Source organism: Macadamia integrifolia, unplaced genomic scaffold (assembly GCF_013358625.1).
Source record: "Macadamia integrifolia cultivar HAES 741 unplaced genomic scaffold, SCU_Mint_v3 scaffold_22A, whole genome shotgun sequence".
Classification (NCBI taxonomy): domain Eukaryota; kingdom Viridiplantae; phylum Streptophyta; class Magnoliopsida; order Proteales; family Proteaceae; genus Macadamia; species Macadamia integrifolia.
In genome coordinates, this window is record NW_024870651.1 from 437123 (window position 1) to 452249 (window position 15127).

At 40.0% G+C, this 15127-nt stretch overlaps 2 protein-coding genes across 4 annotated transcripts; one reads left to right on the plus strand and one right to left on the minus strand.

The window, feature by feature from the left end:
* The first annotated feature begins 5441 nt into the window (after nucleotides 1-5441).
* Nucleotides 5442-9133, plus strand: LOC122071467 (protein NRT1/ PTR FAMILY 5.2-like). The gene is made up of 4 exons (XM_042635828.1): nucleotides 5442-5796; nucleotides 6608-6825; nucleotides 7508-8073; nucleotides 8169-9133. Exons 1-4 carry the CDS (start codon nucleotides 5682-5684, stop codon nucleotides 9046-9048), a joined length of 1779 nt encoding a protein of 592 aa, XP_042491762.1. The 5' UTR covers nucleotides 5442-5681; the 3' UTR covers nucleotides 9049-9133.
* Nucleotides 9134-9390: 257 nt separating this feature from the next.
* LOC122071466 (protein unc-13 homolog) lies at nucleotides 9391-14190 on the minus strand. Of its 3 annotated transcripts, none has more exons than XM_042635826.1 (5): nucleotides 13505-14190; nucleotides 11685-12572; nucleotides 11126-11575; nucleotides 10834-11020; nucleotides 9391-10758 (listed from the first exon to the last, which is right to left on the minus strand). In XM_042635826.1, exons 1-5 carry the CDS (start codon nucleotides 14042-14044, stop codon nucleotides 9779-9781), a joined length of 3045 nt encoding a protein of 1014 aa, XP_042491760.1. In that variant the 5' UTR covers nucleotides 14045-14190; the 3' UTR covers nucleotides 9391-9778. The 3 variants fall into 3 exon arrangements, with proteins under 3 accessions (XP_042491760.1, XP_042491759.1, XP_042491761.1); XM_042635825.1 differs by having other exon boundaries at nucleotides 13496-14190; XM_042635827.1 differs by lacking the exon at nucleotides 13505-14190 and adding an exon at nucleotides 12697-12815.
* Nucleotides 14191-15127: the final 937 nt, after the last annotated feature.

Here is a 15127-nt window from a genome sequence, read left to right on the forward strand (position 1 = left end):
TGTAGAAGCCATCAATATCAATGCATTGATGGTTTCACTTGTCTAGGCAATGGCCAACCAATGTTTCGCGTAAATTTTTATTGATGCACGTCATGTTTCAAGGCATTCATCTTATGTCTTGTTACCTCTCAAAATATTTATAGAGAAAGAATCTTCGCTACAAATATATAGCAAACCTTATACAAGAAATTTATTGAAATGTTCTTATAGTGTCTAAATTTTTTTTAATTACCACCCCGAACCCTCACATGGGCTAGTTAATTCAATGCAGCATCCCCTGTAATGATGATGACTCGTAGAGTGGGTCTATTCCTTTAGTCCATGAGGCCTTTAGCCTCTTGATGACCCTTTGAAATAAACCCATTTTTGTAAGTGATGGAATACAAGACATCATGTTCCAACATTTAAAATCAGATCTAAATTGACTTAATTGACCCGATTTCCCAGACCCTCTTTTGAATAAAAAATGAGTACACTAAATCTTTTTCTTTTTCTTTTATCATTTTCCCCCTTCTTTTAATAAAAAAAATAATATAAAATTAATGAAAATTTACCTCCCATACTAATATCTACAATTCTTTTCAACAATAATAATAATAAAAAAAAAAGAACTCTAAAAAAACTCAAAATCTATTAAAATAGGGCAAGTGGTAGCAAGACGTACGTATTGCAATCTTACTTTCATTTTTTTTTTAATATTAACCGTCCATTTAAGTTTAGATTAATCTAAACCATCTATTAGTTTTTTATATTGTAACTGATTCCTAGTTTTTAGGGTGGAGAGATGACGGATGTGGTTACTTAACTTGTCTAATATTTTTTTATATAAATAAATAAATAAAAAATAAAAATCCAATATAAGCGGACTCCTTCGATTTTGTTGGGAAATCTCAATTCTCTCTCTCTCTCTCTCTCTCTCTCTCTCCTTGCTTTTTCTTCAACGTTATTCCTTCTTTCTACAGACGCCATCATCATCATCTCTTTCTCTTTCTCAAAATAGGATGAGATAAGAAACAAATCAACATAACTATTTTCAGGCACTGAACGTATGAGAGACTTGGCCACACATATCAAAATACCATGTTTACATATTAATCATCAGGGAAGGGATTTGAACAGTAAAGTTTGCATATATGGCAAAAGACAAATTTGAATTTATAAAGTAAACAAAACTGTTGAATATCTAGGGTTTTATTATTACTTATTAGGTAGATATTATTAACCAATGAGAATTTACCATGGATGCAAATCTTCACTGAAATTGGTAAACAAAACTTCAACTAGACTGGAGAGCGGTGAAAAAAGAAGAAGAAAGAATGAACAATCTTGAAGAAGAAGCAAGGAGAGAGAGAAAGAGAGGATCGAGATTTCTAAGCGGAATGAAATGAGGAGTCCGTTTATATTGGGATTTTTATTATTTATTTATTTAAATATTAATAATATTAAACAGAGTTGTAACCGTTTACAACTCTGTTACACAAGATTAACATATTTAACACGTGTCAATCATAGCACTTACATGAACATTCACCGAGCTCTAAACGTTCTGCATTCCTATTTTTCTGCACGTACCGCGATCATTTTGCCATTAAAATATAATTAAATATTCTATTCTAATTTCTTAGATTCCAACTGATTCTGACTAATGGGAACGGAATCGATGAACACGGATACCATGTCCCATTCTAGGTTTTTAAACCTTACATTACCTCCAAAAGTCAAAAGGGTCACTACTTGCATCAACTTGGGTTCAATAGCTGAATCTTTGAAGCCAATTAGGAAGCAAAACCTCAAAGCTTTGGACGTGACATTCAACTATTTTTTGGGACAAAAAGGCCATTCATTTGAAACGAGCTAGGTCCAATAGGATCAGTAGTTATGATTTCCAATCCAGAATTGTTGTTGTCCATGAAATACAACCGATCTTGATTTGGACATTCTTCAGATCAATAGAATCAGCCAAACAATTCTTGAGTTTCAGACTTGCTAAGATGTCTTACTAGAGAGTCAAGAGACTCCTACAGTCCCCACAATCATTTGTTGATAAGGTTGAATTTATTCTAGTTGATAAGGTCCTTTGATTTGGTCCTCTCAGCAAGTGGCGGAGGAGCGTCCCATGGAATGCGACCCAGATCCTTTTCCACACGATGAATATTCCCAGTCATCGGATAGGTACTGATGCCCAACTGCGCTGGAGAGGATCTGGATCCAGAATGGAATAGGACTTCGACTCCGACAGTTCTCATAGTTATTATCTCTTCCATAGTTTTCTCATTGCACACTCATGGACCGACAGCCAACTGGAAGGAAGAGAGACCTATGACAATATAGCATTGACAATAGTATACGTGGAGGGACCCTCAGTTTCATGGTTGTGTGGTACCTGAGACATTTACTTTCAAGTCCTTGACACACTCTGTAGGGAGCTACCTCCTACTTCCTACTTGCATTCATTCATTCATTCACTTACAATTAGTCCCACTCCATCCATCTTAACCCAATAATAATAATAATAATTAAGATAAGGGTGTCAATTGGTTTAATTTCGGTTTGAATTGATTTATGAAAATGTTTCATTTGCTTTCTCTTTCATGGAAGTTTCATTTTTTCAGAATATATCCTAAATTTTGGTTTAATTCTTCTTCTGATGATCGATTCAACCTCTCATAAAAAAAAATATACTTTAATTATATTTCATCTCTTCAACAAGTTTCGTTGGAGTATAACGGCCCTATTGTTCTGTTAACATTGACAATATGGTGAGAGGGCCCATAGTCGCATGGCTGTGTGGTCCTTGATAGTAGTAATTGGATGCATATTGTTTTTCAAGTCCCTGACACACTCTGAAGTGAGCTGCTTCCTACTTCCTACTTCCTACTTCCTACTTCCTACTTGCATTCATTCATTTTTCATTCACACTCTTATGGTCCCCTTCCATCTATCCTAACCCAAAAATCATAAAAAATAAAGAAAAGGTGTCAATTTGTTCAGTCTCGTTTTTTCGGTTCCTTTTGAGATCTTATTCTCTCCTCTTTAATCTTAAAAAAATCAAGAATATGATTCTTAAAAGACCCAATTCCATTAACCTCTCACATATTCACTAAATTTATCGAGATGCATTAGCCAAATGCCAATTTGAACGGCCTGATTTGATTATCAATGACATTTAGGTCCATTAGGAGGAATTTCATGAAAAGAAAAAAGATGTATTGGAAGGTTTGGCCACGAAGGGAAGGATATCTAATTTCTTAAATATATTCTACCAAAAAAATTAAAAAAAAAATCTTAAATATTGATGATTGTTGTGTTTTCTGTCATAGAGAAGTTGAAATTGATTGGCATTCACCTTTTTCTTATGCCTTCCAAAAGAATTTGGGTTGGTGGACCTTTTCGTACTAAATTCCTTCAATCTTCTTCCATTCAAACCTTGATATTTTTCTTTATTAGGATTAGTTTGGTTGTCAAGAAAAGAGAAGAAAAAAAAAAAAAAAAAAAAGAACTTAAGGAAAGAGATAGACACATATTTCATTTGGCTTTCAAAAAGAATAAATGTATTTTCAGTCATGTTAATCCTAACCCTCTTAAATTAGTTCAAATTATACCAAAATGGATTTATGAATCTAATATGTTGCACATTGAAAGTATTGAGGTATATCTGATCACCATAAAGAGCTTTCTTTCACAAATTACCGAAGGCAAATACCCTATTCTTATTTGTGCTAGTTGTTTTAATCCATACTCAAGGGCTGTTGGGTGGGCTTATGTGATATTGTTTAATTCCAAGTTTTTTAGTGCCTATATGGATTATGGTGTTCCAAGGAATCCACCAGATATTTTTGATAGGGTTGCAGTAGATTAGGGAGCAGGGATGACAATAAATAGAGGTCAGGTTAGGTAATCAACAATTGCAGGAATGACTAAAGCAAGAAAGCAAGGAAAGGGTGTGGGAGTTGCTTGTTCTGTTATATGATATTAATACTCTTTTGAACACTCTTGACTTTTGTTTAAAAGGATAAGGTGTATATGTCTGTAGCTAGTAGTTGGCTCAGAAGACTTGGGTTCAGCAAAAGTTTCACCAAGTCTATGTTTGGATGTTCAGAAAAGAACAGAAAAGAAAATAATTAAAAAAAAAAAACATGTTTTCTTATGCTTTTAGGGTGTATCATCAGGATTTTTTTGAGAAAGTATTAAAACTCTAGAGGGATTTGGAAACCCTAGGATGATAGAGTGGTGAACCTCATCAAAAAAACAAAATAAGAGAAAAATCATTAGCTTGAATCCTCTCTTTGATTATGATCTCCAATAATCTCACGTCATCCATTGGGTGTAGGTTCCACACTTCTTAAATGGTGTGAAATTATTACAAAAAATTATGATCCGAGAGAAGATCTAACTTCGTAATAATCCAATTATTGATTTACTTGTTTCTCTCTTAAACCTCCCCTCCACAAGAAAAAATACATGTCCCTCTATGCAAAGTCTAAATTTAATCTTTTTTTCTTTTTCTTAAACCAAGTTTGTTCCTTGGTTTTTATATAAAGTGTTTTGACTCTAAAACAAAAGTCAATTCAACATAGCTAGGTTCATAGTCCATCCGTGACTTCATTGCTTGCCAAGTGTTGTGGGATCTATACAAGAATATTCCTTCATCCGAGTCCTTCTGTGCAGCCGGGCTGGCCCATTTTTGCTCAACTGGACCACTTGCGCACTGACCTTACATTGATTGCACCGCACAGAAGGATTGGGACTCTGAAAATGTCTCTCTCTAGACTTTTTATCATTAGGGAGAGAGGACGCCGATGCCAACCGTGTGGGAAAGAATCCCTCGTGCCACATTAATTATGCGAAAAACATCTTTGTCAACCGAGGGGTTCACAATGGGAACCAGTTACTCTGTAGGGCTACACGTCCGATACTATAGATTCTAAGGTTGGGAGCACCTTGGGCTATGACTCTCAACCCTTAAATTTGCGTTACACGCCCTGTAGCACTACAAGGAATCCCAATCTCTCACAATGTTATAAAGAAGATAAATTGACTCACAATGACATGGAAAAACATTCTCACACTTCTCTCTCCTATCAGATAATGTATACCCTAAACCGATCAACACCCCTTGCCTGTGTGTGCATTAGTTGAGTGCGGGAGATGTCAATCTAAAGCGTTGGTATGTAGATCTTGTATTCCATTAGTGTAGATTGTAGATACTGAATCCCATTAATATAAAAAAGAAAAGGATTCTTTAAGCAAATACTATATGCGAGTACATCAAATAAAATTATTTCATATGAAGAGGAAAAAGATAGACATAAAGAGTATTAGGAGGAAAGTGGCTCTCTATTTAAAAGTACGGCATATATAAGCACTCTTTGTGTCTATCTCTCTTCTCCTTGGTATTCTCATTTATGTCTCTCTCTCTCCTCTTGCCTGAAGAGATGGACACATGGAAGCGATGTGACTTACTAATGACCTTTCCTTTGTTAGTTCCAATTTTCCACGCTTGCAGGATCAAATTCAACTATTCAAGCTTAATATGGATGGCATTCCTGTCATTATATCATAAACCATTAAGCATCCAAAGAAAAGAAAAGAAGAAAAAAATGATTCTTTAAGGAAGTGTATAAATAAGATGGACAGGGCTGGGCAGAGTAGCCAAGTGTAGTCATCCATCACAAAAGGCCATGGCTGGGGAAACAGGGCGTCGCGAGTTCACACAGGATGGAACTGTTGATCTCAAAGGAAGTCCCGTTCTTAGATCCAAGAGAGGTGGATGGACTGCTTGCTCCTTTGTTGTTGGTATCTCTCTCTCTCTCTCTCTCTCTTTCTCTCTCTGTGTTTCCATCAAGCTATCCCTCTTACAATGGACATCTTTTGAGTACTAGGAACTACTATGGTGGTATCCAAAGAAAATCTTATAGGGGCCACCCTCATATGTCTTAACTTCCATTTTTATATGCATTGCAACTGTAGATGTCCAGTCAACTGTTGTGCTTCAACACATCTCAGAGAAAACCAGCTAGCTCTAGGTTTGAGTGGCATTTCATCTTTAATCACAACACATCCATCCGCTGAGACATCTACTTAGTTTCACCCAAGTTTATTCCTAATCATGGATAGATCATTTAGATTCTGGGCCATAAACAGTGACAATTATCCTATGAAGACTCTTCGCTATATCTTCAATATCCTCCTTTAACCAAGCCACTGCTTATTAATCCGACTCATTCTTCAAGAGGCGCGCGGTCATTACTATACTGGCACAACTGGTTAATCGTAGTCCCATATATCTCAAAGAATCTTTCACCATCTTGAGTGGTTGCTCCACTTATCTCACCAATCATCCATTGCAGCCAGAGCTTAGTAGACCATTTTTGGTTTTTTAATTATGTTTTAAATGTCCATTACCATGATAACAAACCATTAGATAACAGGTTTTGACTTCAGGGTACCGACACAATACTCTTACCCATCACCCATTTTTTCCTTTTCCTCTTTCACCCTTTGTCCGTTCATTAGTTTCCATTAAGCTTTAATTAATTAAGCCAACAAACTTTGAATACTATTTAACTTTAGTTTTTAATTTTTGATTTGGTTCTGGGCTTTGAAGTGTATGAAGTATTTGAGAGGATGGCCTACTACGGAATAGCATCAAATCTGGTGCTGTACTTAACAAGGAAGCTCCACCAGGGCACTGTTACCTCTTCCAACAATGTCACCAACTGGACCGGCACCATATGGATGACTCCGATCCTCGGCGCCTACATGGCTGATGCCCATCTCGGTCGCTATCGGACCTTTGTCATTGCTTCTGCCATTTATCTCTCGGTATCTTCTCCCACCTCTTTTTTTGACCTTCATAATCACAGGATTTAAAGGCTAGCTGTCAAGGATAGGGTGCCCAAGTACTTATATCACATCGGGTTACTGTGGGATTATTACTTCACCCTTTCGGGTGGAACCTAACAATTGGGATTAATTTAAGGGTGCGTTCAAATCTTGTGCTAGGTTGATGGGTGGTGGCATTAATGGTGGGAATAAATGAGAGATGGGAGATACTATATAGTATTCAAGAATGAAAAAAAAAAAGAATGGGAGCCACTTAAGTACTGGAGCAGATCAAGCTGTAGAAACTTTATAGCTTTCACTAGATAAACTATCCAGTTATTGCAGAAGGTTGATGGGTGGGTTGGCCTTAATGGTGGGAATCAATCAGAGAGATATACTATATAGTATTCATGAAAAAGAAAGAATCAGGACTTCTGAACTACTGCAGCAGACCAAGTTGTTGGTAGTTCTGGCTTTCACTAAAACTATTCTTCTGGGATTTGATTGAGCATCTTAAGTAGTTGGACCCTTTAAATGCAAATCTTTAAGTTAGCCTTCTTCTGTCCTGGGTCAAGCTGTGGCAGAGAGGTTGGGTTATTACTGGCCCAAGCCCAAAACATGGCCTTTGGACTCAATTTATGGGCCACCAAACTAAACCAAAAATTTTGTCTGTTGATTGCAGGGCATGTGTTTGCTAACACTAGCTGTTTCACTACCAGCACTAAGACCCCCTCCTTGCAACCAAATAGATGTAACAAAATGCAAGCAGGGTTCAAAGTTACAATTGGGTGTATTCTACTCTGCACTATACATACTCGCGATTGGGACTGGTGGTACCAAGCCCAACATCTCAACCATCGGCGCTGACCAGTTCGACATTTTCGATCCGAAGGAGAAGATCCATAAGCTCTCCTTCTTCAATTGGTGGATGTTTAGCATCTTCTTTGGGACCCTCTTTGCCAACACTTTCCTAGTGTACATTCAAGACAATGTGGGCTGGACTCTTGGTTATGGGCTCCCAACAATTGGGTTGGCAATATCTGTGTTGATCTTTCTTGCTGGTACACCCTTTTACAGGCACAGACTGCCGACAGGAAGTCCCTTCACTAGAATGGCCAGGGTCATTGTGGCTGCAGTTAGGAAATGGGAAATATCTATCCCTCCTGACCCTAAAGAACTCTATGAGTTCGACTTGGAAGAATATGCATCTAAAGGGAAGTTTAGAATTGATTCTACAAATACCTTAAGGTTGGTATTAAAGTTATTGCTAAAAGGCCTATACAGTGACTGCTTTATTAGTTTTCTTCTAATTAAACACCATACTTTATGTATGTATCATGCAGGTTTCTCAACAAGGCCTCTGTAAGAACAGGTTCAAACTCCCCATGGATGCTATGCTCAGTTACCCAAGTGGAGGAGACAAAGCAAATCCTGTGTATGATCCCAATTTTATTAGCTACATTTGTTCCAAGCACAATGGTTGCTCAGATTAACACCCTTTTCGTCAAGCAAGGTACCACCCTGGACACTAGTATAGGGAGCTTCCATATACCCCCAGCCAGCTTAGCTGCATTTGTTACAATATCGATGCTTGTCTGCGTAGTATTATATGATCGGTTCTTCGTTAAAATTATGAGGAGGTGGACCAAGAATCCAAGGGGCATTACACTCCTCCAACGAATGGGGATTGGCTTGATTCTTCACATTATAATCATGCTAATTGCATCTCTAACTGAGAGGAGGAGGCTAAGTGTGGCCAGACAACATGGTCTGGTTGAAAGTGCAGGGACAATTCCTTTATCCATATTCATTTTACTACCTCAATTTGCACTTATGGGAACTGCCGATTCATTTTTGGAGGTAGCGAAGATTGAATTCTTCTACGACCAGGCACCTGAAAGTATGAAGAGTTTGGGGACTTCTTATGCCATGACAAGTTTGGGGGTGGGCAACTTCCTTAGCAGTTTCCTTCTCTCAACTGTGTCTCACATCACCAAGAGATCAGATGGACACAAAGGATGGATTCTAAATAACCTCAATGCCTCTCATTTAGATTATTACTACGCATTCTTCACTGTACTAAACATATTAAATTTCATCTTCTTTCTGATCGTGACCAAGTTCTATGTATACAAAGTTGAGATCTCTGGACCAGTGGAAGCGCTCAGAGAAGATCAAATGTCAACATATATAGTCTCCAGGCAAGAGGAGCCAGTGGTTTAGTTACATTACTGTACAACAAAATATAGTCCATGTTGGCAACAGCTGATGATCAGTTTATGGAAAAGTACAGATACATTTCTGATCAGTCTATGGCAAGTTCATATACAAATACATTTGTAGAGGGTTTAAAAAAAAAAAATAATAATAATAATAATAATAATAATCTACAATTTTATACCAGGTAATGAAAATTGGCCTTAAATCTCCATATCATAATCATGCTACTGAGACGAGGAGACAAAGCTTGGCCAAACTACATGGTTTGGTAGAAAGTGGAGGGGGGATTAGTTGTTTGATGAAGTTCCACATAGTCAAAAACATAAAAGAATGCAGCTCAATCCATTGGCACAACTAACTTTCCTTCCATCAGTTTTACAAAAGTGAAACAAATATTGATATGTATGAACACTCTGCCTTTTTTTTTTTTTGGGTAAGGTATGAACACTCTGCCTTGGTGCTACCAAATCTAAGAGAGAGAGAATTGTACAAAGCTTTCTGGAACCCCAACGAGAAATCATGATACCAACCTCATTGAGAAGTTTACAAGTTTTATAATATAAAATGAATCTCCCTCCACCTTCTCTTGTTCTTGTTTTCTTCTTTTGTGCATGGAGGGAGAGAGGAATGGTAACCAACAGTTAAAAACAATTGCACCTTCGTTGTTGACGTTATTGTTGATGATGATGATTCTAAGTGCTAAGCCACCCAAGAAATCAAACCCAACAACATTTCATCTCCTCTTTGCCAATTGAAATGTCCTCTTCAGGAATCTATTAGCCGTGCTGTCATTCCTATGGCACAGTACCCTCAAGATCGTATTTGGGTCAGCTCTGTTCCACCTCCCTGTAGTTGGGGGCATTGGCAACTTCAGCCCTGAAGTCACCACCCCTAACCCACTTGCTTCACAAGCCACAATGCTGAAGTCCTCCACCAATTGTTCTGTTGACTGACCCATCAATGCCACCACTCCTTCCACTGTCTCTGACTCCTTCTCCACCACATTTTCTGCCACTAGTCCCTCGCCGCAGGTGCAAAATATACGCTTGAGACTCTCGAAATCCTCTACAATCATATCATGATCCATCCTAGAGAAGACCCGAGAACTTCCCCCTGCGAGAAGTACCATGAGGTAGGCCTCAAAAGATGCTCTCATCACTTCTTTCAGTGCCAAGGGTTGTGCCCGATCAGTGAGGATTGCAGCTAAGAGTGTGAGATTCTGCTTGAGTGTGCGCAGTGCAGGACGTATACGAGCATTCACAACATCACCCACATAGAGGCTTTCGTAGAAGACACATTTTGAATCAAGGAAGATGAGACGGAAAGCTGCCACCTCTGAGACATGTTGAGTTGCCGTTTGAATGGAGGAGCGGGCGAGGTCCAAGTATGAAGAGCTAGTAGTGGAAAAGTGGCGGCGGTTGCCAGAGAAGCCATTGCGGGGCATTGAGTTTGAATGAGGGACGAGGGAGAGGGTCTTGTCCAAGGAGTGGAGGTGAGCGAGGAGGTAGTGAAGAGTGTTGAGCCTAATGTAGAGGCGTTGTGTCCCACGGCTTGTGGAGGGCCGTGGATGGAGACCTTCAGTGGTTCCTCCTTGCTGCAAATCCTCTGTTCCAGATTTGCAAGGCATTGCTTTCCTCCAAAACTGGTGAAATTTTGAGCCTCTATTGCATCTGGTTAGAGGGGGAAGTGCAGGAATATAGCTTTGCTTTGACCCTGAACAACATATAACCGTTATTATGTAACTCCTTTGATACTAGACCTTTCTCAACTAAGCACAGGAAGGCTTACCACATGATGCAACAAAGTTAGCATAGTCTTGGAAGAGAAGTTCTATGCCATCGGACACATCTTGCAGAAGATCATCAGAAATTCCAATTGGGATATCAAAGAATTCATCCACAGTTTCCTTGCATAACCTCATTAGCTCCACTGCTGATTGTGCGTATGGCTCTGTTTTGGACTTGGGATTCCATGTCTGAGAGAAAGAAACAGCCTTTAATCAATTTTCAAATCACAATACATAACAGATACTAAGGTTAGGTTAAGTTCCCAAAGGTATCTCATATAAGGCAACACCAACCTCAGTTTCTTTAGCTCTACGAAGACTCTCCTTCCCTCTCTTTAACCTATCATCAACCCAACTTTTTAAGAGACCTGAGATGATGGATTCAACTTCAAAGGGCTGCATTTCCCTTACAACTGCTTTGCCTCCATCTTCACAGTCCACAGAATCTTCAACCACCATTTGAACCAGAACCTTCTCTAGCTTTCCAGCTCTATGCAACACCAGAATTGTCTCATTGGTGAGCACGGTTACCCCTGTCAAGTATTGCTTCAACACCGTACCATAGCAATTATGGAGGCTCACTGCAGCAACTCCAGCTGCAATGGGGTGCCACCTCTTGAGAGTGGGACTGAAGGTCTCCTTCTCCTTTGTTGCTAAATCTTCTGTTCCCTGAGCCAGATCAAGGAGAGCTTCACTTGCCTCTACTTCCACTTCAGCAGCTTTGGCATTCACATTCTCCAAAATCTACAGAGACAGAACCAATATTGAATAAGAGAAGAATGTCTCTCCCACTTTAATATAAATCTTAGAAACATTGTAACAAACAGAGTGAATGCTTAGATAAATTACGGACCTTGGCGAATGCATTCCTCAAGGACGATCTTATATAATAATCAACCCGATTCCCTGTCGAATCCACACCCCCTAGAATGGATTTCTCCGGCACAGCCACAGCAGCGAGATTTGCCACATCTTCTTCCAAAATCCTAGCAGTCGACAGTGCCAGAGGAAGAACATTCTCCATCAACCCCAGTACATTCTTGGGGAAATTTTCATGATAATCTAACAGCTTCTTCTCTGCCCATCCTTGCATCGACATCAACACAGATGACAAAATCTTCATATACATAGTATCTCGATCAGGCCTCTTGGCATCGGTGGATACTTCAGCCAACATAGCAAGAGAAGCACATAATAAGTCTGGTTCAGTTTGTGAAGTCAAAACGTATTGTTGAAATAAAACCCATGTGAAGCAAACATTGTGGATGAACTTATTGATTCCTAGGGTGGACCAAGTCTTCTTGATGAGCTCCAGTAACTCATCAATTTCATCGAGGACGAGGGTTTCATCCTTGTGGTCGAAGATGCAGTTGAGAAGAGAAAGGTAGAGATGGATATTGAGGGGATATCCATCAGCCCAGTGACAAGCATCGTTAGGTGATCCTTTGGCACTGCGCCAAGCTATTGAGACCACGCAATTGCAGAGGGTTCGTAGTGTCTCAGAATTCTTGCCGGTGTCGATGGTTTTGGTCTCGCTTGCTCGGATGATGTCTCGGAGACGCTTGGCGAAGGAATTGGATCTCTCTACTGGGATGGAAGGATATAGGAGGAGACCTGCTTCTAGGATCTTGAACTGTCTCTTCTGCCAAAACTGGTACTCGTGGGAGTCATTGAATTCTGTTGGCTTCAGATGGCGAAGAAGCTCAAGAGGGATAATTATCGTATCTGCTCGTCGACCCATCTGTTGAATTCAAGGAACATAGGATTTAGACAACAATGCCTCCTCCATTAATCATGAACTGTTTAATATATATATTTTTTAAATGATAAAAACGAGTGCTCTATGGTAGCGATAAGCAGCCGACCTCCATTCGGCACTTCCTTCGGATTAACAAACAATAGTGAGGCGTGCCACTCGAATTCACAATCATCTGACTTGAGCAATGATAGGTAAGGATTTCTGTCCACTAGGCGAATGAACACATGCTTAAAGCTTAGTTTTTTGATAATCATATGGCTTAGGCTCTCTCCTTCGTTGGATTTTTATTTCAATTTTGAGAGTTATTTTAAATGTTCAAACTGTTTGGTATGATTTTTGCACTCAATTTTAGAGAAATTGAAATCAAATTGAATAAAAATTGTGAGAATGGATCATCTCCACGTGCATTCACCCGGAAAGGGATATATATGAAAACAAAAAGAATAAGTGTCGGATTTTCACATATACATCCAAGTGAATTGAATATATATGCTAAAGGATCCAATCCTAGTTAAAATTTGGCTTTCTTTATTCAGTTTTTATTGCAAAAGGTCATAAACCACCAATTAATTCAATGTACATTTAAGGATCAAGTTTTCCTCAAGCCACAATAAAAGCGAATCCCTAGAATTATGTGGTGAGCCTTTTCCATTGAGAAAAACACCTCAAGATGGTGTACGATGAATTTGAATTCGTATGTTCACCTCGGCATACATGTGAGTATCGACACCTATCCTTTTTGCTTCTATATTTATCCCTTTTCACCTTTGTAATGGCAGTAAGTGAGATAATATCATATCCTCATATGTATGCTCAGGTCAACATACATGCAGTGGATCCAAACTCCGAGGAACCATTTTCATGAAAAAAAAAAAAGGGTTATGTAATAGTTGTTGCATACGTACATCACGTACCTGGCCGACGAGGGTCCTCATGAGCGTCTTCCTTAGCCGAGTATCGCTCTGTTCGGACACCCTCATCTGTTGCCTCATGATCTCCGCCGATGTCATGGGCCGTCTTGGTCTCATAGGTGGTGGAGCCGATAATGAGATATTAGGAGAGTTAACCCCTCTCGGCGATGATGGGCTCGCCGTCCCAACAGACGACGCCGCTCTCCTAGGCGACATCCGCTTTATCGTCTTAAGCCCAAGAGCCCTCTTTATTCTACTCATCCCCACCAAGCCTCCCCCATTGGCCCTTGGTGCTGTCCCTACCCCACCGCCACCGCCACCTCCCTCCGAGCTCTCTTGTGCCGCCGTGTTGTAGTGATTTATCGCATTCCTTCCCCCAAAACCCGGTGAAGACCGGCACGCCGTGAAGAAAATCTCGTAGGCCGTTTCCCTAAGGTCTTCCCGGTCGACGCCTTCCACCTTGCCAAAGGGCCAGTCGAGCTCGGCCTCCGCATCATCAAAACGCGAAACGATGAAAGAGTCACGACGGGCCTGGTGGCCCATATGGTGGGGGTGGGGGTGGTGGTGGTGGGGAGAACTGAGTTAGGTTGGGATAATGGAAGTGATGGTAATGGTGGAGGTGAAGGGTTTGCGTCAGAATCTGGGGATGGATAAGAAGTCAGAAGTCCGGCGAAAGAGGAGAGAGTGGGAAGGTGGTCGAGGTGGGCAAGAGAGAGGTAGAGATGGGTGAGAGAGGAAAGAGAGAGAGAGAGAGAGAGAGAGAGAGGGAAAGGTAATGGGTATCATTGGTGTTGCCAGCGTTTGTTTGCTTGTGCGAAGAAAACGACTAGCGATGAAAGTGGGGATTACACAACTATGTCTGGAAAAACTAAATTAAATTAGAGGACTTTGAAAGAAAAGGGTGCGATATGCTTGCTCTCTCGCTGGCCCTTTTTTTTTTTTTTTGTGATTTTGTGGCTTTTTCGATTCTATATTTAGTCACCCACCTGCGCCATTCCCTATTTTCAGTGGAGCTTCGACTTCCAAGCGGGATTTCTCTGTCAATTTTAAAGCCAGTATCTACCTGGCTTTCTTTTGTAGCCATCAAATTTCACAAAACAGAATTTCACAACTTTACTAGCTCCTCTCTCTGAGTTCGGATCAAGTTTTGGTACGAGAGAACGATCTTGTTTGGGCCTATGATGAATACTTGAACTTCACTGTTTACTATCTCTCTTTTAATTGCATTGTTCAGTTGACTTAGTGGAATCTACGTGTTCATCACAGACTTATATGTGAATGTTCTCATACAAGGACCTGATCTGTTCTTTCTCATTCTGGGGTTCTTGGTAACTATATTACACCTTGACCTTTTTACCACGGTCCTTGGATTGGAATACTTCCATGTCAGCCGATCCAGGCTTGCCATAGTGGGAGGCACTTCTTCCTTGGGGAAGTGCATCAGGGAGTCAAGTCCAACTTCTAAGTCACTGAACTATTATCATCTTTATCTTCCTGCTTCTTAAGAAGGTTATGGATGCTGTGATCCTCTTGATCTACCATTGTGCCCCCTCCGCAGGTCCTTTGTCTGACTCTTTTGTGGGTCCTTTCTATGGCTCTAGTGGGCCTCTTGCACCCAAAAAAAAA